Raw genomic sequence first — 27,014 nt, 5'->3', positions numbered from 1 at the left:
TCTGGCAATTTCAGTTCCCACAATTTATTTCAGCACCAAATTGTTTTGCTGCTATAATCTTGTGTTATAAAGTTGTCAGCAGCTGTGCTTACACTTCTCTGCATCCAAAGGAAAATTGGGACCTGCAGTTTCTTTATTACTGTGGCATAACCTGAGGTGTGAATGAAGGACAAGAGCGGATATTTCTGCTAGCATTTAATTTTTCTGGCATAAAAGTAACAATAGCAATACAGCTGTATCTTCAGTGCTGTATGCAAGAGTTATTGTGGGCTTCCTTTGTACCACTGTGCTTTTGCTGTTGTTGTCGTGCAAAGCTGGAGGGGGCCGTTACGCTTAGCAGTACTCGCCGTGTGTTTGCACCTTGCGTTGGGGATGCACGAGTGCATCACTTAAGGTGTATTTTCAGATGTAACCTCAGCGATGACAATTAGTTGTTGTGCTCTGCTCTGTAGCCAGTAGGAATTCTGTGCTCGTGTCTTTCTATTTCCCTATGTATACAGATCTGTGTTTTTTTTTTTTGGGGGGGAGGGGGAATTATTATTAATTATTTAATTTAAGGGGCATAACTTCCATCCTGCCCCTGTTCTAATTATTCTTCCATGTTGGTGCTGGCTGCCTGGGACACCTGCTGATTTCACCTAGATCATCACCTTTCTGTTGAGGCTAAACTGAACAGTCCATCTGAAAAGGCTACAGATAATTTTCCAGAAATTCTGGGAAGCCTTCTTAAAATACCAGGTATACTTCGTATTCAAGATGCAGCTTTGTTTCTGTGATTGAGATCCATCTTATTTTCTACTGTTAGCTTCTTAATTGGGATTTAGATATACTTGCTAGTGTTGTAGTGAAATAATCACTTGACTTAATAAAGTGGTGTTATTCTCGTGACGCACAAGAATTTTGAGGATGTTGTTGGTTAGCTGGAGTCAGAAGGCATGCTTTGCATTGGGAAAATCATGTAATGGCTTGCGACAGAGGTTTCTTTAACATCAGGTAGACTCTTACAGTCAGAAGTAAGAGCAAAAAGGCCCTTGGCAGTTCCTACCACACAGGTCAGCCAAGTATGTTCATATATCAACTCGGAAGCATTCAGTCAACTTTCACAGGTCTGTTTCCTGGACAGCATCAGATTTTTAAATGATGAAAGTGATGCAGCTAGATTTAGTTCCCTGAACAGAATCACGCTTCCATTGCACTTTGCAGACCCTCTATACATTTGAATATCTCTGCCTTTGTCAAACAGGTAGAGATGGCAAGGGGCTCTATGTAATTAGCTGAGAACCAAAAAGAAAGAGTAATGCATTGAGCTAAGGCAGTAATGAGTGCTGATATATAACCGACCGCCTGTGAAAAGGGAGGTGAAACTGAGACATGCTCCAAGCATTCACTAGATCCTATCTGTGGCTTTGTAGATGCTTTTTCTGCTGGTGGCCTGTGTTTAAGTGGATTCAGCAGCTTGTGCCTCCCCTTTCTGGGCTGTTTTAGCTGAATTGTTTCAGCTGGTCTGGTTTCACTGGGTGGCTGCACTGCAGACAGAATGATGTGGGCCAGGGCCATGCTACTGGGAGAAGGGAACCTGCTTAAACAGGGCTGGTATGGGACATGAAATATAGCAAATATCTCAGTTCAACCCACACCTCTAGCACGCTTTTGCACCACACTAATTCATATCTCTTGAGGCTGGAGTGGAAATCACCCATATCCTGTGCTTCCACATACACAGCTCTTTGGGGACAGAGGGGGATTCTGCATGGTTCAAATGGACTTGGGCCTCTGCTGCCCCTCCTCGTGGCAGCCTGTGCCTGCCTGCACACCTGACTCTGGCTGATCGGTGCTACGAGCGGTGCTGTGCCCGTGGAGCAGCAAAGTGACCCTGCTGGAAATGCAGGCTCTATCACGGAAGGTATTTTTTGGATAGCTCAATTCCATCTACTGCAAGGCTGTTCTTAGGCATGGGCTGGGGTAGCATGATGTATGGGGATAAATGCTGGTAGTTAACGAATGTCACCTTAACTTCACCTGGCAGCGAAGCATTAACAGGTTGTCTCCAGCAGGAAGAAAGTTTCAAGTCTCTTTTTTCCTGCAATAAGTAATTCAGCACTGTTGGGTATGAAAAAATTGCCTTGAGTTGGAGAAATATTTGGGTCTCTGTATACAAACTTCTGTTCTGTGGTGTTTTTGTGCTGTCGAGTGTGCTCATTCTTGGGCTATTCAGCTCTTGTAATCTGTTAATAAACTTTCTGGCTGGTTGGTAGTTTCTTCTCAGTGAAAGTTAGTCCTTTAATAAGCCTCCTGATCTTGAGTTGAAATGTAAAACAAGCCCACCACCCCGGCTTGATCAACCATCCAGATTAGGGATGCGGTATCTGCAGCTCAGAGGCTCTTCCCACCCCCGCAAATCCCCGTGAAGATTACAGCTCAGCCTGCCAGGGCGACTGCTCTGTCTCGTGGTGGTGTTGAGGCAGCCACTGCGAAGTCCCCAGCTTTTGGTGAACTCTGCTGCAGAGACGTTTGATTAGAGATAAGGTTTCATGCCTTAACGAGATTCTTGTCTTGATACCAAATCACCAAAAAAAACAAACAACAAAAACAACCTTTGGCAAGAGTCAGGAGATGGTCCATGTTGTGCTGTTTGCCTTGCTATGCTCTGTACTCTGGAAACAAGCTTTATAAGTTATCATTTCTGGTTTGGGGGATTATTTTTTTTAAGGGTGATTCTTTTCTTTAGTTGTAAACAGTGAGATGCGTCAGTGCTAACATAGGATGAGGAGATCTGTTTCCATTTCTTGCGCTGAGGAACAGCCTGATAAGTTGCTTGCTTTGCCCTCCAGTTCTCCGTGGAGAAGAGAGATTTACCCTCTTTTAGGGGACTCTGTGGGGCTCTTTTCTGTTTTGAAGGCAAGCGCATTGCAGCACTGTTGTTTGGATGTGTAGCTGTGTTTCCGCCATGCTTAGCTCATTAACTTTTAAATGCCTTGCTGCGAGTTTGATATTCCATCAGAGAAAATGTGCTTAGGCTCGATTCTCCAAGGAAAAAGGGCTGCCTGGTTCAAAGGGATGCTTGACGAGAAGGGTGAGGATGGCCTGCTGCAGCTGCTGGTCCAGCGGTGGAAAGTCTCGCAGGAAGGGTGGTCAGAAGCACTTGCTCTCAGCGGTTCTTGTCTACTGCCCTAGCAGTAGGATGTGAGGATTCCTCTTCTCCTGAGCTCCCAGGGCTTGTTGAGGGACCTCGGCAGGTGATATCACATATTAGGTCTTCTGTTCCCAAGGTGTTCTAGTGGAAAAACGCTGGAGAAGAACTAGGTATTGCCATACGGGACTTGGTTACTCCTGTTCTTCCTTTAAACAGTTCCTATCTTAACGTCCTTCAGCAGGTAGCTGTTCTCTGTGTGCTTGTCTGTGTTCCTACAGCACCAGGTTATTGCTCTTTAAGGTCCCTGGAAAGCCATTGTGTTTACTAAAGCTGCTGCTGTCTCTGGAGGAGCGATGCCTACAGTAAGTCCCCGAGCAGTGGAGCTCCATTCACAAGAACGCAGAAGCATGAGCTTTGGAAAAAGGATGGGCATTTTCAGTATTTGTTCCCCAGGAAGCTGAGATGAACTTGTTCTCACCTGTAGTAATCTAACTTGGCACCATTCAAATAAAAAGACTTCTCATCATAGGTAGATAAGCTTTATTATTTTGCTGCTTGAATAAAAGAATGTTCACAACTTGTATAATTACATGGATGTCCTGAGACTTGGTTTATATTAATAACTGTCCTGTGACTTTTTTTTTCCTCCCTTGTTGCTTGGTCTTGCCTTTCTATTAAGATGCCTGTGACTGAAACAATCAAGTTTAATAGATTTTTGTCCTAAAAGAGACAGAATTCCCGTGTTACACAGAGGCTGTAGGATTTTTCTGAATTAATTCCTGCTTCAAATCCCATAGCTGTGGATAAATATATCCAATCTTGACCAGAAAATCTAGGCATGAGAAATCCAATAAAAACCTGATGGGACGGCGGTGGCTGTGTCCTGCTCTGTAAGGAGGCTCCTGATTTTATGGGTGTAAGAGCTGGGGAGAGCACGAGGGGAATGTGCTGGTGGCCAGCCCGTGTTTCTCTAATAACTCCTTGAGAATCCAAGCCCAGCCTGGTCTGGCGGTGCACTTCTGCAGTTTTCAGTTGCATCTTGGTAAAACTATCTTACATCTGGCTGAGTTTGACCAGCTTCCAATTTTAGCCACTGGATCAAGGGATGGCTTTGAGAAGCTCTTTTTCCTGTTCCTAGATGTGTGTTCTTTTGTGGCTTTCTCTAGCCTCCCCTGCCTGTCTCCCGAAGCAGCGTTTGGCTGCATTTGCTGTGCTAAGCATCCCGAGTGACCCGGCCCCTCTGCTATTTGCTGCTCTTCCTGTCTTTGTATCTCCTGCAACCTTACCCACTGCTTTCCTCCAAGTCTGAAACCTTTAATGGCCAGGGGCCAGGAACCAGTGCCCACTGGCAGTGGTTTCCCATTGACGCTAACGTTTCAGGAACTGTCACTTAATCAATTTTAATCTGTTTTGTGTGTATTGGGCTGAATTTTTATTCCTTTTCTTATTTTTTTTTGGCTGGTTCTAGTCAAAATACGTGGCACCAGGCCAAAAGTGGTACACTTATCTGAAAATATTATATTAAACCTGTTATTGCTAATCAAACTTTCAGTTTCATAACAGTAGAATTAAATATTTTTCTTAAGTCCGTGTTGATTGACACTCTTTCTGCTGTTAATTCCATGGTAGGCAAGTTCTCTGAGCTGTTCGATTGTTTTCGAAAGCCTTTATCAAGTTGAGTACTCATCTGTTCAATATTTTGATATTTCAGAGGGATAGCTTTTTTCCAGTCCCCTGGGACTTTTGAATATTCCACAATTTTATGGAATTAGACCCTACTGCCAATATTTTTTTGAGTAAAAAATAAGAGTTAAAAAAATAATCTCCGTAGCATTTTAAGACTATTAATTTGGGAACCTTAAATAAACGTGGTAGATTTTGTTGTTAAATAGTGTAGTATGCCATTCTATTGTACATTCGTTAATATACTGCCATATTCTTATAGACTCTTACAGTTAATACTCATATCATGTGCCTTCTTTTTGGCTTCATCCTTGCTTACCTTAAAACTACGTGCATCGCTTTGCTCAGGCCTTTGGAGCACTTCTGGATTTCGACTTGTTCTCTGCTCTGAATCCCCCGGCTGCTCCAGGGCATTGTTATCTCCTCTCTGTGCTTTCACTGACACATTATTTTTTATTAACAGATCAGGTTTTTCACGATGCTTTTGGGGGTATCTAGTAAAAAGTTCGTAATAGTTAAGAAATTTCTACAAAAGATGTAGACAGCTGGTGTCTTAATGATTTCACTCAATTTTCAGCTTTTTGAAGTTACAATTTCGAAGAACAAGCTGCTGTATGTTGGCCTGCGTATTGTAAATAAATGCTGAAGAATCGGTTGCCTTATTTCCTAGTAGGAATTGATCTGTAAGACCTGCTATACTTGAATACGAGCCAGGGCAGTGGTTACGTAGACTGAGATCTAGTTTACAAACCAGTAGTCGCAGGTTAAAAATGATAATAGCAGGCTTGAAGAGTTGATACAGATGTATGTTTTCATTTCCCCCTTCAGGCCCCTAGCTGTATGTATAAAACTCTTTCGTTCACTTCTTTAACAATTTATATAATAGCAAATAGTAAAGGCAGATTATAGCCCTTCTTTTCCTTACTACTCCCAGAATGATTTGACTTGCAGTAAGTGGTACATGCCTTGCTGCTTTGACTGGCTGCGTGTTTAGGGCTGAATTATGTAGCGAGTATTAAGGAATACGTTTGAGCTGTGCTGTTGCAGGGGGAAAAAACACATTTGTCACGAGTCTTGTGTTTCAAACAGCGCCAGTGGCAGGCCAGAAAGGCATCCACACCTGAAGATCCTGCATTCCTGCTTTTAAAAGTAGGAAATTGTAAAGCTTGAAGTTAAACCTTCTTCAGGTGAAGTTTGTTGGTTAACAGGTTAAGCTTTTATTTATGGTTCTATTTGGCTTCAGAAGGGAGGATGAAAATGCCAGAAAAGATGAAAATAAAACAGTTTAGATGCAGGGACAAAAATAGCGAAATTCGGCCATGCAGAAAACTGAATGGTCAACTCTTCTTTTTGTTTGAATTTCTGTACTTGTTATTTTTAGTGTAAAAATGGCACATCCATATTCTGATTTGTCAGAAGATGTTTTAGAGAATAATGTTTCTTAAATGCTGCTTTACTTCTGCAGCTAATAATTGTGGAATAGTAAATAACATATGTAACAAGCTGTGAATTTAAAAATGTACTCCACCCTTGTTTCAGTACGAAGGATTTTCTTTGTTCTTTCTGTATTTTTGCTTATTCCTCACTTACTTGAGAGCCTTCTGAGATAAGATTTAAGGTTTGCAGATGTTTTGTTTTAGAAAAATTATTTTTCTCCTAAATTTGTACACTAATGTAAAACAAAAGATGTTTTTTCCTTTTATAGGTCGCCAGTAACATTGTAAGTGTTAAGCGTGGCTACTTTAATTGTGAGGAGCATATCTAAAAGAGAAGCCTCTAAAATGTTGGCATCTCTCTCCCTTTTCCTCTTCCAATTCTGTTGTTCCTGCAACTTTTCCACTGGCCCTGCTCTTCAGCTGCCGTGAACTGTCAGACACAGAGATACAGAAGAAGAAGCATAGAAGCAGGAATTTAGCAGAGGCAGCCATGTTAATTTCTGTTCCATTTGAAATGCAGGAAAATATCATCTGCCAAATGGAAAAGGACAATCGGTGGGAAAAGCAGTGTTCTTTTCAAGCTTCTAAGAGCAGTGACAATGGAGAGAAAAAATACTATAAAAAGTAGGCAGCTCCTTTTTCAAGATTTTGTTTTCAATGTATTATGCATGATTAAATGTACACAGTACACAGTTGCTCTTTTGGAGTCCTAAATGACTGAATATTACATTGCAGGGCTCATATTGTCTTTACTGCATTGCATTTTGCATTTAGGGGGAGTAGGGCTTGGTTTCATGGCAGTTCTTACCAGTCTTTAGTATAATTTTTGAATACATTCATACTTCCCTTATTTGCCTTTTTTAATGTCAAGCATTGCACATAAGATGTTCTGCTGTTGCTATGCAACTGCTAAATCCAATATTTAATATTAATAAAAACCGAGTGGCATTAGCATCCCTGAGAACAGTGGGCTAGCAAACTATGATTGTACAATATCCAAGCTGTAAAACTTGGCAGGGACTTCAGTGTGCAATTGCATGCATGGCAAACTGTGGGGCATGAGTCACTGGCAGTTACTATTTTAAGACTGGTGAGTTTGAGTAAAATTTCTGAGCTCTTTCAATTTTTATTTATTTATATATGCGCTGTTTTTTAACAAAGAGATAAAGGATGAGGTTGGTTAGGTGTTTTACTTGGGAGCTGAATCTCAGATACAACATCTGAGGGGTCGCTACCCATGAAAAGGTCAGCATTATAAACCTATGGGTCAATACCCTGATTCTCCCCATTTTTCTTCTAGGTCAGGTTGGTCGGCCCTTTCCCACTGTTCCTGCCACTTCCTGAAGCCTGAATTGGCTTTTTTTGGAGGCAGTGCTTCTTCTCTGCCTGACAAGGTGCTGTGTAACGGGATGTTTTTCCGGTTTCTCCTTTTCCACCTTGTTTACTGATATTTTCCCCGTTTCTATTTACTCTTGGCTGCTATTTCACCGTCGGCCTTTCACACTTTTTTTGTTCTCCATTCAGTGCTTCCTGAGATTAGATTTTTAGTGTCAGCCTCAGATAGGCATTAGTTCAAGGATGATGTTATTTCTCTGGCAGTGCTTTGGCTGCTGAGGTTATATTGCAGACTACAAATTCTATAGGGTCCTGCATCTCATATCCAGTGATGTTAGTGCACTGAAACTCTTGCTGACACCCAGAGGGGTATAATGCTGCTTGTCCTTTCCCTTTGAAGACAAGACTGCTGTCTAAAAAAGCAGTAACAGTGGTATTAGATCTGTATATTGTCTGAGTTATTTTACAATTATTGCATGTTTGCAGTGCAATAATTGATTTCCTTCAGAGTATACAATCACTTAGTTAAAGAAACCACTGTAAAACTACCTGAAACTGCCCTTTTATCTGTTCCTGATTCACCCATGCATTTTTATTTAAACTTAAAATCGTATTTTTGTCTGTTAAGAAAATCCCTTTTTCTTCTACCTCTCAAAGATTCAGGCAAGTAGGAGAAGCTGCCTCGAGCTATATGCAAACTGTTACTAAACCTACAATGCGAAGGCAAGGGGGGGAGGAGAAGGAAAAGCAGCGAGTGATAGTTTTGAGTTTTATCCCAATTGTAAAGGGAATGCATTTTTATTAGCAGGTGGACTTTGTCTGTGCCCCTTAAAATAATCTTTGTACTTCTCATTTTCCCTCTTGTTAACCTGGCTTCTCACCGTATCGGGTAGTTAACAGCTCTGTAGGTTTTACTGCCAGCAGGAGTTCAGTGTAATATTGATTTAACGTTTCCAAATAATGGCAGTAATTTTGGTCAAGGTTTTTCCTCTTTTGGGCTCAAATAAAATTGGTTAGATTTATTTTAAGTGCGGCGTAAGTCGTGGCACTGAAGTAAATCAGACTGTGTATTTTAGATGCAGATCTATGACATGAGCAGTGTAGTGATTAGAATTTGGTTCCTTAGGGGCACGGCATTGCTGAATCCCTTTCCTTTTAATTTTCTCTCTTCAAACCTGTAACTCTTCAGAAAATATTGATTCTAACATTTGCTGAAATTCAGAAATGTAACTGAATGCCACTCAGAGGTGGAAGAATGTGTTGTTATTATTACTTAGTATTTGTTTTAAATTGCAATAGCGTACCTTATTTAGGTTTGGAGGCTTAAGCCAGAGAATTTTTTTCATATAGCACTTCCCTGGTGTTGTGAAGCTTGTTGTAGGACCTAAAACTTGCTATTTTCTTTTCAAAACGGTTTATTTCAATGTCATATTGTTCTTTGTTTTTAACCTGGCTAAGTGCAGGAGTCAGTGGACTCTAGGCTGTGCTATGGTTTGCCAGTAGTTCAGTCATCATAATTGACCCATGCATCTTGTAATACTAAGAGAAAACACGTTGAGCTCTCTTCTTGGAACAGATAAATATAGAACTGCTATTGTGAATATTCTTGGAGTGACGTACGTAATCTAGAAAGCTAACAATTCTTTTATTTGCTTTTAGGGTTTGAAAGTATTCTAGAAGGCCTGTTTGGACCTGGATTATTAAAAGATCTCAGTTTGTTTAAAGGTATTCAATCTCTATGTTTGTATCTTGTTCTGCATTTCTAATGACAGAAGCAGCCCCAGCTCTGCCTCTAGAAAATGTGTGTTACCGTGGTGATTTGTGCTTTTTTCCCCCTCCCCCAGGCAGTGCTCACAGTTAGTTTCATATTGGCTAAAATTACTAATGAGTGTGCGTTCATCTTTATGTAGCTGGGAGTGTATTTGGCAGTGCTCGGGGAAAAAAAATATTTGTTGTGCGGAGATAAAATGTATACAGTTTGGTAATCTGGGGATTTGGAAATATGGCTGAAACGAAGCCTGCATCCTCAGAATGCAGGCAAGAATGTTGTGAAACAGGTATTTAATTCGGCATTTCTCTTTTGGCTCCAGTTGTGTCGTGGTTTATGAATATGAAGTAATCTGCTATTCCTCTGATTTACAGACTGTGAGCCTGAAGGTGTTTCTGATTGGTCTTTTGATGAAAATTGTCTTTTCTGCTGCCTGAGAAGAGAAAAAGTGAAGGTAACAATGCAGATGTGTGAAGCTAGTAGTTGTAGGGGAGGGACAAAGGGAGGGAGTTTGCTGCTCCTAGTTAACTGAACATAGAAAACCTGCAACCTCCTTCCCCTTTCCCCTCCTATGGAAAAAGGCTTTTTGAATTAAAATAACACAAGTTAATGAAGAGACTTGCTTCTTGTCTGCAACTTTTCCTTTGTGGTATGTGATGAAGGTGTGGTGGTTTGTTTTTTTGTGTGTGTGTAGTAGCTCTTTCTGTATTGTTTTTAATTTGTTTTGTGGATTGTTCAATTTTGAGTTCTTTGTAAGTGATCTTATTGTGATCATGCAACTCTTCCCAAGGGAGCCAAACTGTGGCTTGTGTGTGTTTACTACAGTCAGACACTGGGCTTATCTTCAGTATGGAAATATGGTCCGTTCTAACAAGCTAGAGTCCTGTTCTGTATCTTGGAATCTCTTTCCCTGTGGGCCATACCCTTTTATTAAAGCGCTCATGTGTATGTCAGGTTTTCTATTGTGCTTGTTTATAACCACGTCTCACCCTAAATGCGGACAAGTCAGCTTTGCCAACACTTTCACCTCTAGTTTGTTTTCCTTAATCAGATTATGGCTGTATATAAAACAAAGGTTACCATGCTGTACATGATTGTTGCTCGGCCCGTGTGTTGAAATAATGATTGCTCTGTAGCACAAGAAGGAAGGGTCATCTATCTTAAGAGTGCCAGCAAAAGAGTTTTCCCTACTACTACCTCCTGCACAGTGTAACAGTCAGTGCAGAGTGGTTCTCTGTAGACTTACAAAAGAACCACAAGCACCCTTTCCTCTGCAGCAGCTAACACGTATGGTTTGTTCATGAAGGAAGTACCTTCTTGTTGACACTGGTACTTGCTGCATTGCCAGTCTAGGCTTATTTTTGTATTACACTGTTTGTTAAGGCACTGGGAGGAGAGTTAGGAATGCTTGCGTTTAGAACAGATGTAAGGCGTAATAATTCTTCTTTGACACTGACAGCAGGTAAGCTTTATGTATACTTGTGACGCTAGGAGTCCTGTCTTGTTTGACTTGAATCATCTCATAAAAAGGTGAAATTCAATGTTTAGCGAAGTTCTATCTAACATGTTGAATTTATTAAGAAATAAATATTATGGGCTGGTCAGCCTCGTTGTAGGCTGGGAGAATCTAATGAAGTATGGGTGGATCTTTAAAAAGACTTAATCATCCTCATAGGCCCTATTTCTATTCTCAGTGTACTGGGCTAAGCTTTCTGTCACTGAGCACTGGAAATGTATTCTTCATGCTAGAGGTAGTTGAGGTTCCTAACCTGGTTGCCCATTGTACTGCTTGGGATCTTTTAAAGGGACAAAAAAGATGCAGGTGTGGTCCCATCTGGCGTTGCTCCAAGGAGCAGTTTTTGCCATCAGGGGTCTAAAGAGATTTTAGGATTGTGTGCACAGAATGACACAGAATGCAGCAGGGGTGTGCAGCATCGTTAGGCAAAAGCAATAGGTGAAAGGAAGGAGGCTACAAATTTTGGCTGTCCAGAGACAAACGTGAGTTAACAAAGGCAAATGTTGGTGTCAGTCACTACGGGCTTGGGTAGAATAGTTTTTATAAATAGAACCCAAGCCATTTCTGTTGTTTTACACTTCGGTAGCCAAAAATGCTTCTTTAAGCCATTTTTCTTACAGCTGATTGATAAACAGAGACAGCAAAGAGCTGTGTACACAGGCTTGCCTGCTGCATGGCCAGATAACAACGGGCTGTCAAGAGGATGAAGGAATGGGGAAAAAAGGGTGAGCCAGTCCCTTCCCATCAGACTTGTGGCTTCTCTGTTAATCCTGGTGATTCCCCTCACGCTGGGCCCAGAGCTGTCAGAGCTGCTTTGGAGCACATGGGATTTTTCTTTCCTCTCTTCCTGCCCACCCCCAGCCTTTAGATCACTTCCGCTGTATTTTCTTGGAGTGAGTGAGGGAATAGTATGGTTCCTCTGAGACCTAGTGAGTGCTTCGTATGTTGGCTATGGGAGATGGCGTGGTGGGAGTGCTCCCTTTCCTGTGTGGGTATGCTAAATGGCTTCATTGCTGGCCATCACAGATGTCATTAGCTTGCAATATGAAGTTAAATATGACTCTCTTATGGGGGGTCTTCAAATAGCATGGGTTTATCACCATCATTTGAAATAAAACCTCGGAGACTTGATTGTTACAAAAAAGTTTGTAATTTGTTTTAGCCAAATGATGGACAGTCTTTAGCTGACAGACTGAAATAAATTAGGAATCGTACTAGTTTGGTTTGAAATCTCTTCCATTCAACATCTGTAATGATACGTTTAAGTCTTCTTTTTAGGAAGTTGCAGGCTCAAGCTTCTAAAACTGCTAAAACCCATATGTTCCTGTACATAAAATGGTTGCAGTTGTGTTTTCTGTGCCTCAGTCTCTATTCCGCATTTTTGTTATTGATGTGCATCCCTTTGCCTTTTTAGGAAGAGAACCAAGTAGGATGGGATGATTTGGGTTTCTGCTTGTATGGTGGTGAGTTACAGAATTAAAAGGCACGTAAATGATGTTGCAGCTGGGAGCAACACAGACACTCACCTTCTAACCCTACCTAGTTGTGGCTGGCCTTTTCCAAGGAGCACACCTCTACCAATACTCCCTCTTAGATTAGAGGCATAATTAGTCAAGGTACTAGTGTTGTTAGTGTTAGCTCAGAGGTTGGACTAGGTGATCTTGGAGGTCTCTTCCAGCCTAGACGATTCTGTGATTCTGTACCCAGTTCTCACCTTTGAGTGGTATGTAGGTACTCTGCCTGACAAGTTCAAAAATAATCTTTGGTGTGTTATCTGGATTTCATTTGCTTGTAAGAATGACCTGTAACTTAGGAGACTGGTAGCTGTGTTTAAAGAGAACCGAGTCCTGGACTCCAGGATGGGAGTTGGAGGCCCTGGCTGGCTTATTGGCAGAGCTGCTTAAGGAAGAAAACTGCCCTTACTCTCCCACCCCTTTCAGCGATGTTAATTCTTGCTTTTACAAGCAATCAGATTCAATTACATGCGTTCTTCAAAGGATGGGGAGCCATCTGCTGAAGTATTCTGAAGAGATTAATTTATTTGTAGCAGTAGATCTACTTGCAAATGCATGGATTTTTTTTGCCAGTCAAAATACAAGATGGTTTTTGATAGAGGAATGGACTTAAGTGTGTTCATTTGAGAAGGACAGTAAAATACAAACCGAGTCAGGAGCTAAAATCTCCCAGACACATTTTTGCCCATATCCAAAGGGTTGTATGGAGTTATGTAAAGCTTTTAGAAACCGGATTTTTTTCTTCCATCATAGAAAGCAAAATACAACAGCACAATAGCTTCGGTTGTGTGACCAGAGAGAGCAGCTAGTTAACCAAGGAGCTGCCACCAGGCCATTAGCACGTGCCTGTGTGCAGGGGTACACATGGGCACTGAAAGACAAAGTACAAAGTCAGCAGCTCCAGCAGCGTGCTCACAGTGAAAGGAAACAGATTGTGTTCTGTGGGGCCAAACCTGGTGAACTCTCAGTTGGCTAATCTGCAAATGTGGTAATTCCTGGTTGCCTCTGGGCTTTATCCTTCTTGGGGAAGATTTAAGATGTGTGGTCGGTTTTATTTATGTCTTGCCCCTTTTCCTTCTAAAAGGCTGTGGTACACAAGACCTATCAATTCAGATGAATTGAACTTTATATTTGACTTCTTAATTATGGTTCTTAATTTTTCAGTGTGGCTTGTTAAGAAAACTGACAGGGCTATCCCTACAGAAGAAATCTGTGGCTCCATCTAGAATGTTTGTGTCAAAGGCAGTAGTCTTGCCTGTTACTTGCTGGTACGCAGAGCTCAAGCCTGCTTTCAGATTTTTTTGGTAAAAAGATGCAGATAGATAAGGTCAGAGAAAAGCACCAGTAATAAGAGGAAATTGGGAAATGAATCCTTAAAGAAGGCTTCATTTGAGTATATTCCTTTGGAGAAAAAAAAATACAGCTGTTTAAAGCTACATAAAGGAATTTTTAATTTTGTTTAAATAAAAAAAAATAAAAGGGGAGGGAAATGACACTAATCTCATTAGTTGGTGGGAGCAGAACAAGAAGGATAATACTCTAAGCACATTAACTATTTTATAGATATATTTAAGCTATAAAAATAGAAAGAGAAAAAACGACTTCTGGAGTCTCCCGTTGCTGATGGCAGAAGGTTGAGCCTGGTGTTTGAAGTACCATAAAATACCCCGGCTTTGCTGTAAGGGCCTCTAACAGCTCTCCTGATTGTGAAGATGTGTGGTAGTGTACAGCGTGTGAAGGAGCCGTATCAGAGGAACTCTGAATTTTCAAACAATTTGGATATTTTTGAAAGCTTGTAAGTACGTGCCTTAAACATCTAAAGCTAATATCATGCCATTACTTGATTATGATTAGTCATAATAACAGCCTCTGAATGCGGCGTCCTTTCACTGTGGAGGAACGTAGACACTTTCCATGCAGTTCAGTTCTCATTGTCTGAATAATCTGAAGAGAAGCTACCGCTGTCATTTAAAGCATTAACTCACAGAATAATTGATGACGGCAAAGGAATTATCTGAAAATGAGTTGAAGTTGCAGACCTGTTATGGTTTCTGATTGCCTTAGAATGTCTTAGACTGTGTATGGAAATCTTAGGTGTGCTGGAAGATGCTGTAAAATGTTTCTAGTGGATTTCATCGCTTTAAAACAAAAAATAGAGCATTTATAGTGTCAGTTTTTTTATTGGATGACTTTAAATAATTAGATGTAGAGGCTAAAACCCGAAGAGGCTGTTCATGATAATCTTCGGCTTTGTTAGCTTTGCTTGTGTGTAAATGTGAATGTAAGCATATTGTATTTCAGCTGAATGTGATTTTTCTTACTATAGATAATAAATGATATTCAATATCCATGGATCAGTTAAATTAAATTTGTTTGGAGTTTGATAAATCTGACAAATCAGTCATCTTGGTTAATGAGGAACTCATTACTCAATACTGTTTCTTACTATAAAAGCTCACATCCTCAGTAAGTGAGGGTTGTCCTAAGAGTAATTAAACCATCTGAATTTTTAGCTGATGCCAAGCTGGGAACAGTTGCAGGTGCTTCAAATGGCATGCTCAAAATTGAAAATGATCATGATAAATTTGAGAAACGGACAGACTGAAACCTGTTTTATCAAGTCACCAGTTACAGATGTCTGAAACGTGATAGCGTTGTAAAAGCAGTCAACTGTTCGGGGGGGATCTATCAAGAGAGGCATTTGTCTTAATACCTGGAGAGGAAATTCTTCTCTTGCCTGAGTGCTGCCTCAGCTGGGCATAGTGCTTTGAGAGAGGTGGAAAGGAGCTGAGCAGTGTGGAAGTGCAAGCAACAAGAATGACTAGGTTGTGTTTATGTTGTTTATGTGGTGTGGGGTTTTTGCTCATCTGTTTTTGTTTTAAGACCGGCTGAGGTTTATTCCTGAAAGTAGAAGGAAAGAAGGCAGGCACCGTGTCCCAGGTGTACTTAAGGCTTATGTACAGAAAATAATATTCCACTTTGCACCGGCTAAGAGTTAAAAAGACTGTACAAGGAAGGGTTGGAGAAGGCAACCTAGGGATGCTGAGATGTTCCTTTCATACTCACTGTTCCTGATCCTGCCTGGGGAGGGCTGGGAGCCCGTGTTGTGTCATCGGGTCCCTGTGTTGGCCTGACAGCTGCAGGTGGTCTGTGGGAAGCCTCTTTGTGTTTTCTGCATGAAGATAGGTAGGAATGATCTCATACACTCTTCACACCAGCAATGTAGAGTTTGGGATTGCTGTATCAATGCTACCTGCAAGGGGGGTCTCAAAATGAAGATCCAACTCCAGTGCTGACAGGGCTGGGCTGTCCAGGATTAGGTGGTGTCTCAGCATCACTCATTGACCTTGTATTTTGAAAACCTGAGACCTGTATTTCTAAGGCTTTTTGACTTAATGATCACTGTGTTCTATATCCTAAGGTACAGAAGGATTTTAGCCTTTTCAGAGTGTGCAGGGACTGCTCCAAGCTTCTCTGAAGCATTATTGTTCAGTAGTGACGCTGGATGTTCGCTGGTGGGATTCTAGTGATGCTCTCAGATATCGTTCTCATGGAAGAGAAGCACAAAGAGAACAATGAAAGTAGTTATAAATATGTAAAAATAACTAGTCTTTTTTTCCAGCATATTAACCAACCAATTGTCATTGCTTAGAAATATTAATAATTTTCCACTTACTACTACCTGCATGTCAGTACTGAAAACTTTGATATGATTCAGGATTAGAGTGAGAGGATAAGACTGAAGATAGCAGATCGAAATATTTATTGGGAAGAATGATGGAAAATCAAAAAACAAAACACAAGCACAAAAAAGAAAATCTTTTGGAAGTAGACTTTGAATACTAATCACAAATAATTGGTGTGGAAGCTTGTGAATTTTTCCCTGAGGGGTTAACCAGCTGCAAAAATTGCTGAAATAATTTTGACAAAAGTGTTAAGAAAGCATAAAAATGCAGTGAGCAGAAATCTTTCTAGTAAACTTTGTCTTATGTGGTCAGTACTTCTCTGAAGATGCCAGAGAGCAGCTGAAAATTCCCCCTGCCCCCCCCCCCCCCCCCCCCCCGTGCGTAAGGTTAAATCTGACTTCATATAACTCTTTCTTTACATTCTGATGTCTTAGCATGGACAGTAATAAAAATTTGTGCAAGGAAAGAGGTGCATGGCCCTTAGTATGAGAGGTAAGAACTAAGCAGTGTGCTCCCTCACTACTCCCCTGTTTTCCTGAACACACATCGAATGATCCTTTACTCAGCCATTCACCAGTGTAAGCCACTTGCACATTTGTTTTTTTCTGGCTATCCCTCTTTTCATCATTCTTCCTCTGTGTAGAAAATGTCCAGCTTTGGTTAGTCTAGGTCAATTAAATTGTGCTCTTCATGCATTAGCTGTACATGAGTAACACGAGTACACTTGTTCATGGTGAGGCATGCCACTGCCAAACTTTTTCCATAGAGTTTCTACACAGGCTGGTGTGATACTTGCTGTGTAATGTCTTAATTCCAAAAAGTACTGGGAAAATGTGAGATGCCTTGTGTTGGATGAGGATTATTTTATTTCAGTTTTCTTCCAGAGTTACAGTCTGCCAAAGGGCAGAGGATCAGATCAAGCTGATATTGCCTTAATATTGTCTTTTTTTCTGAACTCCCTTGTTTGTCCTTTGCATTGAAAGAGAGCCTTTTTTGCAATGGCTTGTGGTACTCTAGCCAGAGGGTGCTAATTACCTGGATGGAGCTTATCTATCCAAATCTCTGTGCATCAGATGGCAGAGATTCCTTTTAAACTAAAACTTAAAAGTTTATTTTAAATGTTTAGATATTGCAGTAGTTGTGCTAAAGCTTCTGCAGCATCTAGATTAGGTCTGTTGTTAGTTAATTTGCAGAAATGTCTCCTTTTTACGCAAACCGATGAGTTGGGTTTGCAGTTATCCTCGTAATGGCTGGAGGAGGATGGCAGGATGGATCCTGCGTTCTCAACATTGTTGGATATGGAAGCACAGCTTGGAAAAACAGAATGCAAGTGTGTTCTACAATGTCTCACCTAAAGAATAACTTAACAAAAATATTGGGTTTACTTTCCACCTATATTTTCATTGTGACATCCTCTACTGATGCTTCACGTCTCTGAAGTATGGGAAAAGGGTAACCGCCTGTTCAGTGTGTTCCTAAAATGCCCATGAACAGCAGGAACACCGCTGGTACAGGCGTACCTGGCACAGAAGTGAAGCTGTTTCTGTAGTTAACCACCCAGTTCAAGTTCAGTCTCCTAAAGACTCTCAAAAGCACTTCTCTTTCCTATGAGAGCCGGTAGGTTTGAGGGCAAGCCTGAATTCTATGGTACCACCATCAGTCACTTGGGGAGCTTGAGTTCCACAGAACGGTACCTTCGTGGCAAGTGTTCTGCCCACCTCTGTTGTTGCATGCTCCTCACCTTTTCATTTTAGCATAAACTACTGCTTTGTCTTCACAGCCTGGGAGAGTATCTCCCCCTTAGTTTTGACATAGAACTTCTGGAAGCTGTTACACTACAAATCTTACAGCGTGTGCCCATGTTGCCAGGCCAGAGTCCACAGTGGTTCATATTATTACCCTTTGCACATAGTTCATGTGACTGCTGCGTTCGTTAATTTACTGTAGGCTGATTATGTAACCTCATTTCATTAAACCTCTTAAAAGTTGAGACGTTACAAAATTAAGAACGACTTCTTTTTTTTCTTTTTCATTTATTGTGAACTATAAGCGAATCGCCAGTTTTCTCCTTCCCTCCTAGCCCCACGAGAACAGGAATCAGAAATCAATTCGTATGTTAGAGGCCAAAAAGCCAGTTACAGCCAAGGTATTATGGTAACTGATACTATGTAAAGGTTAACAAAACAAAACACTCCCTAAACCCAAAGAGTGGTTGTGTATGCATTCCTGCCGTAGGTAAATACAGGTAACTTCAATATTGCTTAAAATGAAAGTGGGAGGAAAGGGCCCCGAAAGGGATTATTCTCCTGAGCGGGAATAAGGCATTGAAGAGAAAGAAATGAGGAAGGAGGATGGGTGGGGAAATCCAGGCATTCAGTGTTTTTGTAACCATTGTCTTCCAGTTTCTTGAGTTGTATTTAAAAAAAAAAAAAAAAAGGTAATTTATTCTGACATCTCACAGGATTTAATTATCCTAGTTAAAAGACTCCTTTTGAAATATTTGAGATAACTCAGTTGCTTCCGCTTGTATGAAAGAATGAACTTTAATTCATTGCGGATGTTGTAAGCAGTGAATTTCTGTTGATTTCACTTAAAAGTAGCCACTGCTGGTCCTCTTCACAGAGGACCTGTTTGTTGCTAATGCTTGGTCATTTCTTGCTCAATTGGGATGAACGCTGTGTAAATCAAGGTGATTTTTTTTCTGTATTTTGCCCTCACTGTTTCTTTTCTTATGGAAGCAAAAGTAATAGTTGAAGAACAAGTGTTAGATATGTGATTTGCAGCCAGATGTGGCAAAATATCTAAATCTTCTTTATGATGGGCTGTTATGTCCTGTAATGGTATCAAATCTTTCAGTCTTCTGCTGCATTTACAACAGGAAAACAAGACAAAGCAGGATGTTCTGGAGTAGTCAAAATTCAAGTCTCAATTTAAAGAGATTCACCTCTGTGCTGAGTGTCTGACAAAGCTTTGAATTTAGTAAAATAGTTAATGCCTAAGGAACTTTATTCGTTTTGGAGTCAGGAAGATCTTACAAATATTAAATATCTTTGCAGGAGCACTTAGTCAGTCTGGATGAGCCAGCCTCGGAAGCTGGACAAGAAGCTCTGCTTAGACAAGAGCAAGCAAAAATCATTCGTTTTGAAAGGCAAGCGGAAGAGTTCCTCAATGCAGTCTTTTACAGAAAAGGTTGGTTTTGATGGGGGGATTGGAAATGATATCTCTTGCTGGTCTTTTTGTATGTGATTCGGGTATCAAGTTGGATGTTCAAGTTGTCATTGCATGTTCAGTATTTTTCAGTTGTTTTCTTTATATGTATTTATCATGAGTGCAAATGGATTCTCGAATAACGTAGCAGTACAACAGTGTGGTCTTGGGAAAGAGGAAGAGAGCATAATACATTTAACCCTAAAGGAAAACGCGACGCAAGAACACTAGTGTTCTTACAGTTTTGGAGGAATTACTCAGTTCTTACCCAGCAGATCTCCTCTGAAGCCAACGTTTAGGTGAATGGGCTATCTGGAAGAAGGGGAGAGTGGTGATGGTAGGTGGGATTTTTTTTGTTTTTATTAAATTTATTTATTAATTAGGGGAATCTGTATTAATGCAGGATTTTTTTTAAGAGATCCACAGTCTTCTCACTGTGGTGTATGGGGATTTCCAGCCCCCACCCCAGCAATCCACAATACAAAATATAGTTGGAATTGTGCAAAGCGGTGTATGTGGAAAATTCAAAGTGATCAGCAAAAGCACTGGAAAATCAGTACTATAAAATATGCTGAGAACAATAATAGTAGCTCAGTGCTGGAAAACTGTAAATCTGTTCTGGAGAGTTACTTCAGTTAAACTGTACTCTTAAGAAGGCACAAAACTCACTTCACTGTTTTCTGCCAACCTGAGAAACAGGGATCTGGAGGTTGCATCCAAGTGCATCCTGAGTGAAAGTACATTGTACTTATCAGTCTAACCCATGTGTGAGAAAATCTGCCAAATCAGTAATTCCAACCTGTCTGCTGGGGGACAATGAAGGCTTCAGTTTAACAAATTAGAAATTGCTGTAGCCAGTCTTCAGCCCAGCCTCACAGTGACCAAAATATTTAAAGGTGTTTCAAGCAGATAACAGTATTTTAGCCTTTCTTTTATGACTCAAATGAATAAATACAAACTGTATAGTATGATGAATCGCATGGAATACACAAGCATGTAGGATGGTAGGAGGGATAGTTATTGCATTACTACTGATAGCTCAGATAATGCTTTTATTCCAAGTCGGTCTTTTCAGTGGCTTTTTTCTTTTAAGGTTAAGGTTTCATTTTGCTTTTAAATTTATCCCATCTCACTTTAAATCCAGAACTGGTTTAAAAAAAAAAAAAAAAGAGAATATACTTTCTTTTTTTCTACTTCAGTTTTCTGGTGGTGATGGTGGTTGTGAGAAAAATGCCTTTTCAGCACTTCCAAATGTTTTGTTAAGTATCTCATCCCTTTAACGTTGAGCTCAAATTTTTGTGTGACCTGTGTGCGTGTTCCACGAGACAGGCATACTTTCCCATTTGAAGGAAAATAATGTAACGCTTTCTCTGTGGTCAGATACATGGAATGAGGATATTGAAATCGCTTCAGATGACTAAGAATCTGACATTTTTTTAAATATACTCTTGTTTTCTTTCCTCTGGCGGAGCTGTGCTTGGTGCAGGAGCAATAAGGGAGGGGAAGGAGCCTGGCAGGAAGTCAGTTCCGAATCCTTCATGCATCACTGTCCAGCTTGGCTGTATTTAGATTGCTTAAAAGGTTATTTAAACTCATGTCATTGCCATGAGATCCCAGGCACTGTCATACCAAAGAGGACACAAAGAATGGTGGAATTCTGATGCTCCTGCATTGCTCAGAGGTACTTGGCTCTCCTGGCTTCAGGCCAGTTTCTTTCTTTCCATCCTGACTGCCAGTAACATTTCAGACTGGTATTTTGTAGCCCCTCTGGATTGGGGGACGTGCAGATGTTCTGTGAACAGATGCATGCCTATTACATGTCAAGGACATGAACTCATGTGCCTAACACACATAGATTAACGAGCAGTATCAGCAAACTTTCTGAACAGGCTTACTGTCCATTAATCTTATCTACTTGCTCTGCTTTGTGCCCATGGCACTCTGACTCAGTAATGCTTCTATCAAATATTCATAATTGCAGTGAAAGTATCTAGCTGTTTTATCAGACCTTTACGTTGTGGCAGGATAGGACCTTCTCTTGATGGTTTAATGAAATCATACCTTTTTCAGTTGGTGCTTCCCTTTTAAGATTTCAGTACAGATAAAACGCATAAAGGCTATTGAGGTTTTAAAGCTCAGATGTACTACTTTAGTAGACAACTTATAGCAGATAAATGTTGGCTGTATTTATCCCTACACCTTAATTTTTTTCAAAGAAACTAGATACTTGGAATCAAAACAAACATCTTGTTGATTTCCAGTAACACCGCAGAGGCACCAGCAAATATTTTGCAGTCACTTTTGAACAGCTTTAATTCTTGACATTTAAAATTCAGACTTTCTATTGAGCAAGAAGCCTTTAATGTCTAGGTAACTACCCTTCTGCTTCAAAAATTAGCGTCCTGAATTATTGAATTTATTTTGAGCAGCACTAGAAAGCCCTAGTAGTTCCTCTGTGCTGTTTCTTTGAAGTTGCAGATTAGAAAGATGCATGGGTGTAGGCATGCACAATATTTTCTCCCTGAATTTGGAAGTATGTTTAGCTGTAAGCATTATTGAATTGTACAGGTGAATGTGGGTGCACGGTAAAGGCACGATTCTTCGGAAAACTAAGTTATGTAGAGCATTCATGCTGCAACATGTAGACATTACAAGCACATGTCAAATAGTTGGCATCAGTGCAATCAGAACAGTGGTTTGTGCCCTTCTAGGCTTTCTTAGAGCCTTTCATGTGTCCTTCAGCAGGACGTGTTGAGGGCTTAGAAAACGGAAGAAATGTCACACTTGCTGGAAAAAGTTTCCATGCCTCTTCCCTGTTACAGCTTGTCCTTATGGATCACTTGGGAAGAAGGTGAGAACATAAACACCTAAATTTAAGCTTGGCTCATCTCTTGATGATTTATTAAAACTTTTGGTGCGTCATGTGCTTAGCAACAATAAAAACAAATATCCTATAAGCTTCACAATAAAATGATTAAATATTTGCATAAACAGCCAAGAAATTTATAGCTACTGTACCCTCTAAGATACCATTCCTATAAGATAAGATTAAGATCTTAGTTACGATGCATAGATTTAGAAAGCTGAACCTAACAGGAAGGAATTCAGGCTTGATAGGTGTTCAAAGCTCAGTATGATTTTTTTCATCAAGAAACAGAGTAGCTGCTTGCTGCTGCTCCCTGGTTTGTGAGCAGCTCCACACTCAAACCTTCACGTCAGTCAGCCTTTACAGATACTTTGAAGCTGGTTGTTGGATTGATGCATTTCTGTCAAAAATGGTGGCAAAAGGCAAATTAACACTAATATCCAACGGGCGATTTTGTAAATGTTTCTAATAGCTCAATCTTGATAAATTACCTTTCAACCTGGACAATCTTTTTCAAAAAACAAACACACTTTTCTGTTGTTCCTTTTTGAGTGTGGATTTTAGATTTACTTGGTCATCTTCTGCACAATTTTCTCTGAATGCTTTTCCAGAAGTAGAAAATCAAACCTTTTGAGCCATTTCTGGAACTTAAAAATGAAAGAAAAAAAGGAAAAAAAACAACAACAGGAAAAAAAAACACACCCTGATTTGGCCAGAAGAAAACATCAGTGCTTGGGAGGAAATTGTAAGACAGAATCTGTGATGTAGGAGCTGTGGATTTACTTTGACATCATAAATTGCTACTGCTCTAAAACAGTAATTTACTTGAATATGTTTGTGTTGCCCATATTTCCAGATAGTTTTGTATTTATATGCTATTTCATGGGAAAAAAAAAAAAGGGTGGGGGTAGATTTCTACCTGTTCCATTTCTCATTTCTTACCAGTATTTTTAGCAGGTCTTCTAGAAATAGAATTAGTTTTAATTTGACACCTCTTGCTTTTTGTGTCTGGGGAAAATTCTTTGAGTAATATCTGATGCATTTTAGTGTAGTAGTAGGTAGAATGAGATGGAAGATGCTTGATCTACATGTGAATGATTTTGAAGGATCAGAAATATAGGGCTTTATTTCCCAGTGATTTCATAGGGGACTGCTGCAACTCTATTCTTCCCCCTTTCCTTTTCTGTAGTTGCAGGTAAGTTATTTAATTCTTCCTCTGAATAACCTGTTTGATTTTTTTTTGCGATGAACTTCATTACTTGGTAGTTCTTTTCATGGGCCTAGCTCTTTTCCATTTTCACACCTTTTAAAGGTCTGGTCAGATATACTTGAAAACAAAAGATGAGATTTTTATATATCTCATAGGAAACTGTTATTTTGGGAAGGTTGTACCAGAATTAGCACTGCTTCTTGTTCAGGTATTCTAAGACTTAAATACATATTCTACAGAAACTAATTTATCCTTGACTTTTATTTAATAAACAATGACTTAATATAAAATCTGTTTTACTTAAAGTGCTTCCTTAAAAAAACAATCTCTAATGTTTGCAGACAGTCCTAGGGTCTCTGACCCCAATATTCCCCTAGTGGCCCGTGAGATCATGCAGCGAATGATCCGACAGTTTGCTGCTGAATATACCTCAAAAAATAGCTCTACTCAGGACTCCAGCCAGCCCAATAGCACAAAGAACCAAAGCCTGCTGAAAGCATCTCTGGTCGCCTCCTCTCCCACGGCTGCAACTGCTCAGAACCCTGTGCTCAGCAAACTTCTCATGGCTGACCAAGACTCACCTCTGGACCTTACTGTCAGAAAGTCTCAGTCAGAACCTAGTGAACAAGGTAGGACTCTTACCAGTGTCTTGCATCCTATGGCAATCCATGAATGGCATTCTTGTTGCACAAACAAACGAGTAGAAATTTGCAATTTTACATAAAATGTGAAGCAGAAAAGTGATAGATGTATTACGATGAAATATTACGATGAAATAATGACCAGCTGGGTGTGGCTGGGAGAGAAGATAATTCTTGAAAGGATGTAGGTTGATAGACGTGATTTTTCTGAAGAAGGGTAAAGGGGCTGGCCATACTCTAACCTCTGGGGACAAGTGTGCTGTTGCTGCTGGGAGCTATGAGGAACAGTCTGTCAAAATAGGCTGTACACTTGCTGGTAAGACAAGACCGTGTGGTCCTGAAAACTGTCTTCTTTCTGAAGATCAGTACAGAATCTGACTGAAGGACTGATGGCATTTATTTTCTTTGTGGTCGTAACATGAAAGCAGTATCTTTTAAAATTTTGTGACAAATTGCTTTGTGAAAGCTGCAAAAATGATACTGCAAACTGTCCAAAACTTCCTGATTTGTGCATTTGGAAAAAGTCTTTTTTTCTACCTTAAAAATAGACTTGTTCAGCAAAGCACAGATTGAATAACTTGTAACAGTGTTGCAAGGCTTGTTTTAGAGTGAAAACCTTGCTTCCATCAAAAAATGTTTTTAACAAGCAAATTCTGTGAGTGATTATAGTATGCAAATGTTTTTTTCTGCAAATGTGGAATAGAAGTTGTCATAAGTGTGTCTTACTGATGGCATTGGAATTAGCCTCTTTACCCTTCTTTAGAAATGTGTTAATAAATGTCTGAAACCATGCTACTAAATATGAGGTAGGCTACCTATCCTCAAGTTGAAAAGAGGCCTTAAAACAAAACAAAACCCTGTAGCTAGCTAGTATGTAGTCGTAAATATCCCTTTATCCTTTGTTGTTGAACTGAAGTTTATGAAGTCTTTTGTAAGGAGGTCAATTTCTGGTGTCTAACAATATTGCGATGGGACATCTGGACACTTATTACACTTATAATTGCAAGTTGTCGCCACACGTCAGTTACCAAATTGCAGTGCAAGGTTATATGGCACTTTTAAAAGGGAGGACCTCTGCATTTAGCTGAAAGGCTTTTATTTCTAGTTAATGTTATAATAAATGTAATTAACGAGTGTCTCTTTTGCATGCATGTTTATAAATGTTAAACTGTTCCGATTTTGAAGCTTTTCCCTGAAAGAGTAAAGGAGAGAATTAGTTCTGCTTCTGGTGTTTTGTTTTGTTTTAATTGGAGGGTTGTGTGGAGAAGAAGAAAGCATATACATGAACTGTTCTTTAGAGACGAGAAAGCTCCAAGATAATTTATAACATTCATTATACTTGTTGTGGAATTAGAACATTTGCATATTAACTTTTTACAGTGATCTGTTTGCTGATGTAATTATTTTTTTCCCAATTTACATTTAATGCAATTGGGATGGGGGTTTGCCAGGCTTGCTAATGAGAGGTGTAAGAGGCTGTCGTGGAAGACCACTGGTGGTGCTTTTTGGTATGTTTCTACTCTCGAGGACTGAGGGGTGGAAGCTAGTTTGTCAGCCTCTCCCTGGGGCATGAGGCTGGTCCTGCGTGCCCTCCAGGACTTCCAGGTCGTGACGACCCTCCCAATGGAGGGAGCGTGGATGAAGCACCTCCAGCAGCCGGCTGTTCAGTCCATCCTTTTGAAAAGGAGGTGCCGCTTGAGCCGGTCACTGTATCCCGTGCTGGGTGTCGGTGTTCGGAGGGAAGGCTCAACTCTGCTCGCTTAGGGTTGGGTTACGGCGCGCTGCCCAGCGCAGCGGGTGGTACAGCTTCCCGTCACCTAGGTCTGTTTCACTGTTTATCGTCTTGGTTTTTCTCCATATGTCAAATGAGAACTCGAGGCAATCTGAAAGCCAGCTTAGGTTGTTCTCGTGTTTGGTGGTACTTTCTGGAATTAGAGTGAGCAAGCAGCTGTGAAGCAGCTCTAGGTTACCTCACTGGCAGGTTTCATTTCTCTCTGCCTCGTAAATTTCTTCTTTCAAAGTTTCCAGGAATTTCAGATGGCTGAGCTGCTTCTAAGACAATATTGTCCTTATTAAAATGACCAGAATTTTATGTCTCAGTGCAATGGCAACAAGGCTTTGCTAGCAAAAAAAGGACTCCCTTTTCTGTTGCCTAGAAATGAGAGGTTTACATAAGGGCTCAGAGGAGCAGGGCGAGCACGAGGAAGTGCCATCAGTGTGTCCAGGGGAGGACGGAAGAAGCAGTCGAGCAGGAAAAGCCGTTTGGTATATGGAAGAGGAGGGAGTAAAATGACAGGATAGAGAGGAAAGGCAGCAGCCCTGCCAGTAGGGATCCATCGGAGACATGGAAAAAAGGATGAAGCTAGCTGCCAGGTGAGGAGGAATCCAGCATCTGTGTGTGTGGGTTCGCTCAAAAGTGAGTTTCCAATATGAAATTCTCACATTAATTTTCCTACATAGATCTGTATTAAAATATATATGTAAAATTTAGTGTTGCATTATTTATATGTTAAATACAAATTTAAAGCCCCCAAAATATAAGGAGTTTGAAGGGTCGTTTGTTTTGGTGCTGCTGAGGGTTAGTTATGTTTAGCCTGCTTTGTGTCCTGAACTGTCATTTGTAGGTAGTCATTTGTTCTCTGGCTCTTGTAAGCAGATGCTAAATTTTGTTCTGACTTCTGGGGACAATGCCGAAGTCACTTGTAAGCCAAACTACGAACAAATCCAAATCTTGACTTGTGTAAAAACAAAATTAAAATGTTGTGTGCTAAATATGACTTTAGCCCAAAGGAGTGGTTCTGTCAAGGGACAGCGAGGCTGATTCTGTTTCTTCAAACACTGAAGTGATTCTTTCACCTCTACAGACGGCGTGCTTGATTTATCCACTAAGAAGAGTCCTTGTGCCGGCAGCACCTCTCTGAGTCATTCTCCAGGGTGCTCCAGTACTCCAGGAAATGGGTAAGGGAAAGCAACTTACTATGATCTCCTAAAACTTTTTTTTAAACTAAAAATGTGTTTA

At 40.4% G+C, this 27,014-nt stretch overlaps 1 protein-coding gene across 3 annotated transcripts in view; it reads left to right on the top strand.

The window, feature by feature from the left end:
• The window catches only part of LCOR (ligand dependent nuclear receptor corepressor), a 59,249-nt gene that overhangs the window by 20,106 nt on the left and 12,129 nt on the right, over positions 1–27,014 (top strand). For 2 of the 3 annotated variants that reach the window (XM_080596827.1, XM_080596828.1), the window contains 4 exons: positions 9,247–9,312; positions 9,730–9,809; positions 23,696–23,983; positions 26,860–26,953. In XM_080596827.1, the coding sequence (XP_080452953.1) occupies positions 23,746–23,983; positions 26,860–26,953 (332 nt within the window). In that variant the 5' untranslated portion in view covers positions 9,247–9,312; positions 9,730–9,809; positions 23,696–23,745. Of the gene's footprint in view, positions 1–9,246; positions 9,313–9,729; positions 9,810–19,127; positions 19,261–23,695; positions 23,984–26,859; positions 26,954–27,014 lie in introns of all 3 variants that reach the window. The other variant, XM_080596826.1, reaches the window with a different exon arrangement.

Source organism: Anser brachyrhynchus (assembly GCF_964034855.1).
Source record: "Anser brachyrhynchus genome assembly, chromosome: 6".
Taxonomy (NCBI): domain Eukaryota; kingdom Metazoa; phylum Chordata; class Aves; order Anseriformes; family Anatidae; genus Anser; species Anser brachyrhynchus.
This window is presented reverse-complemented; position numbering and strand designations above follow the sequence as displayed.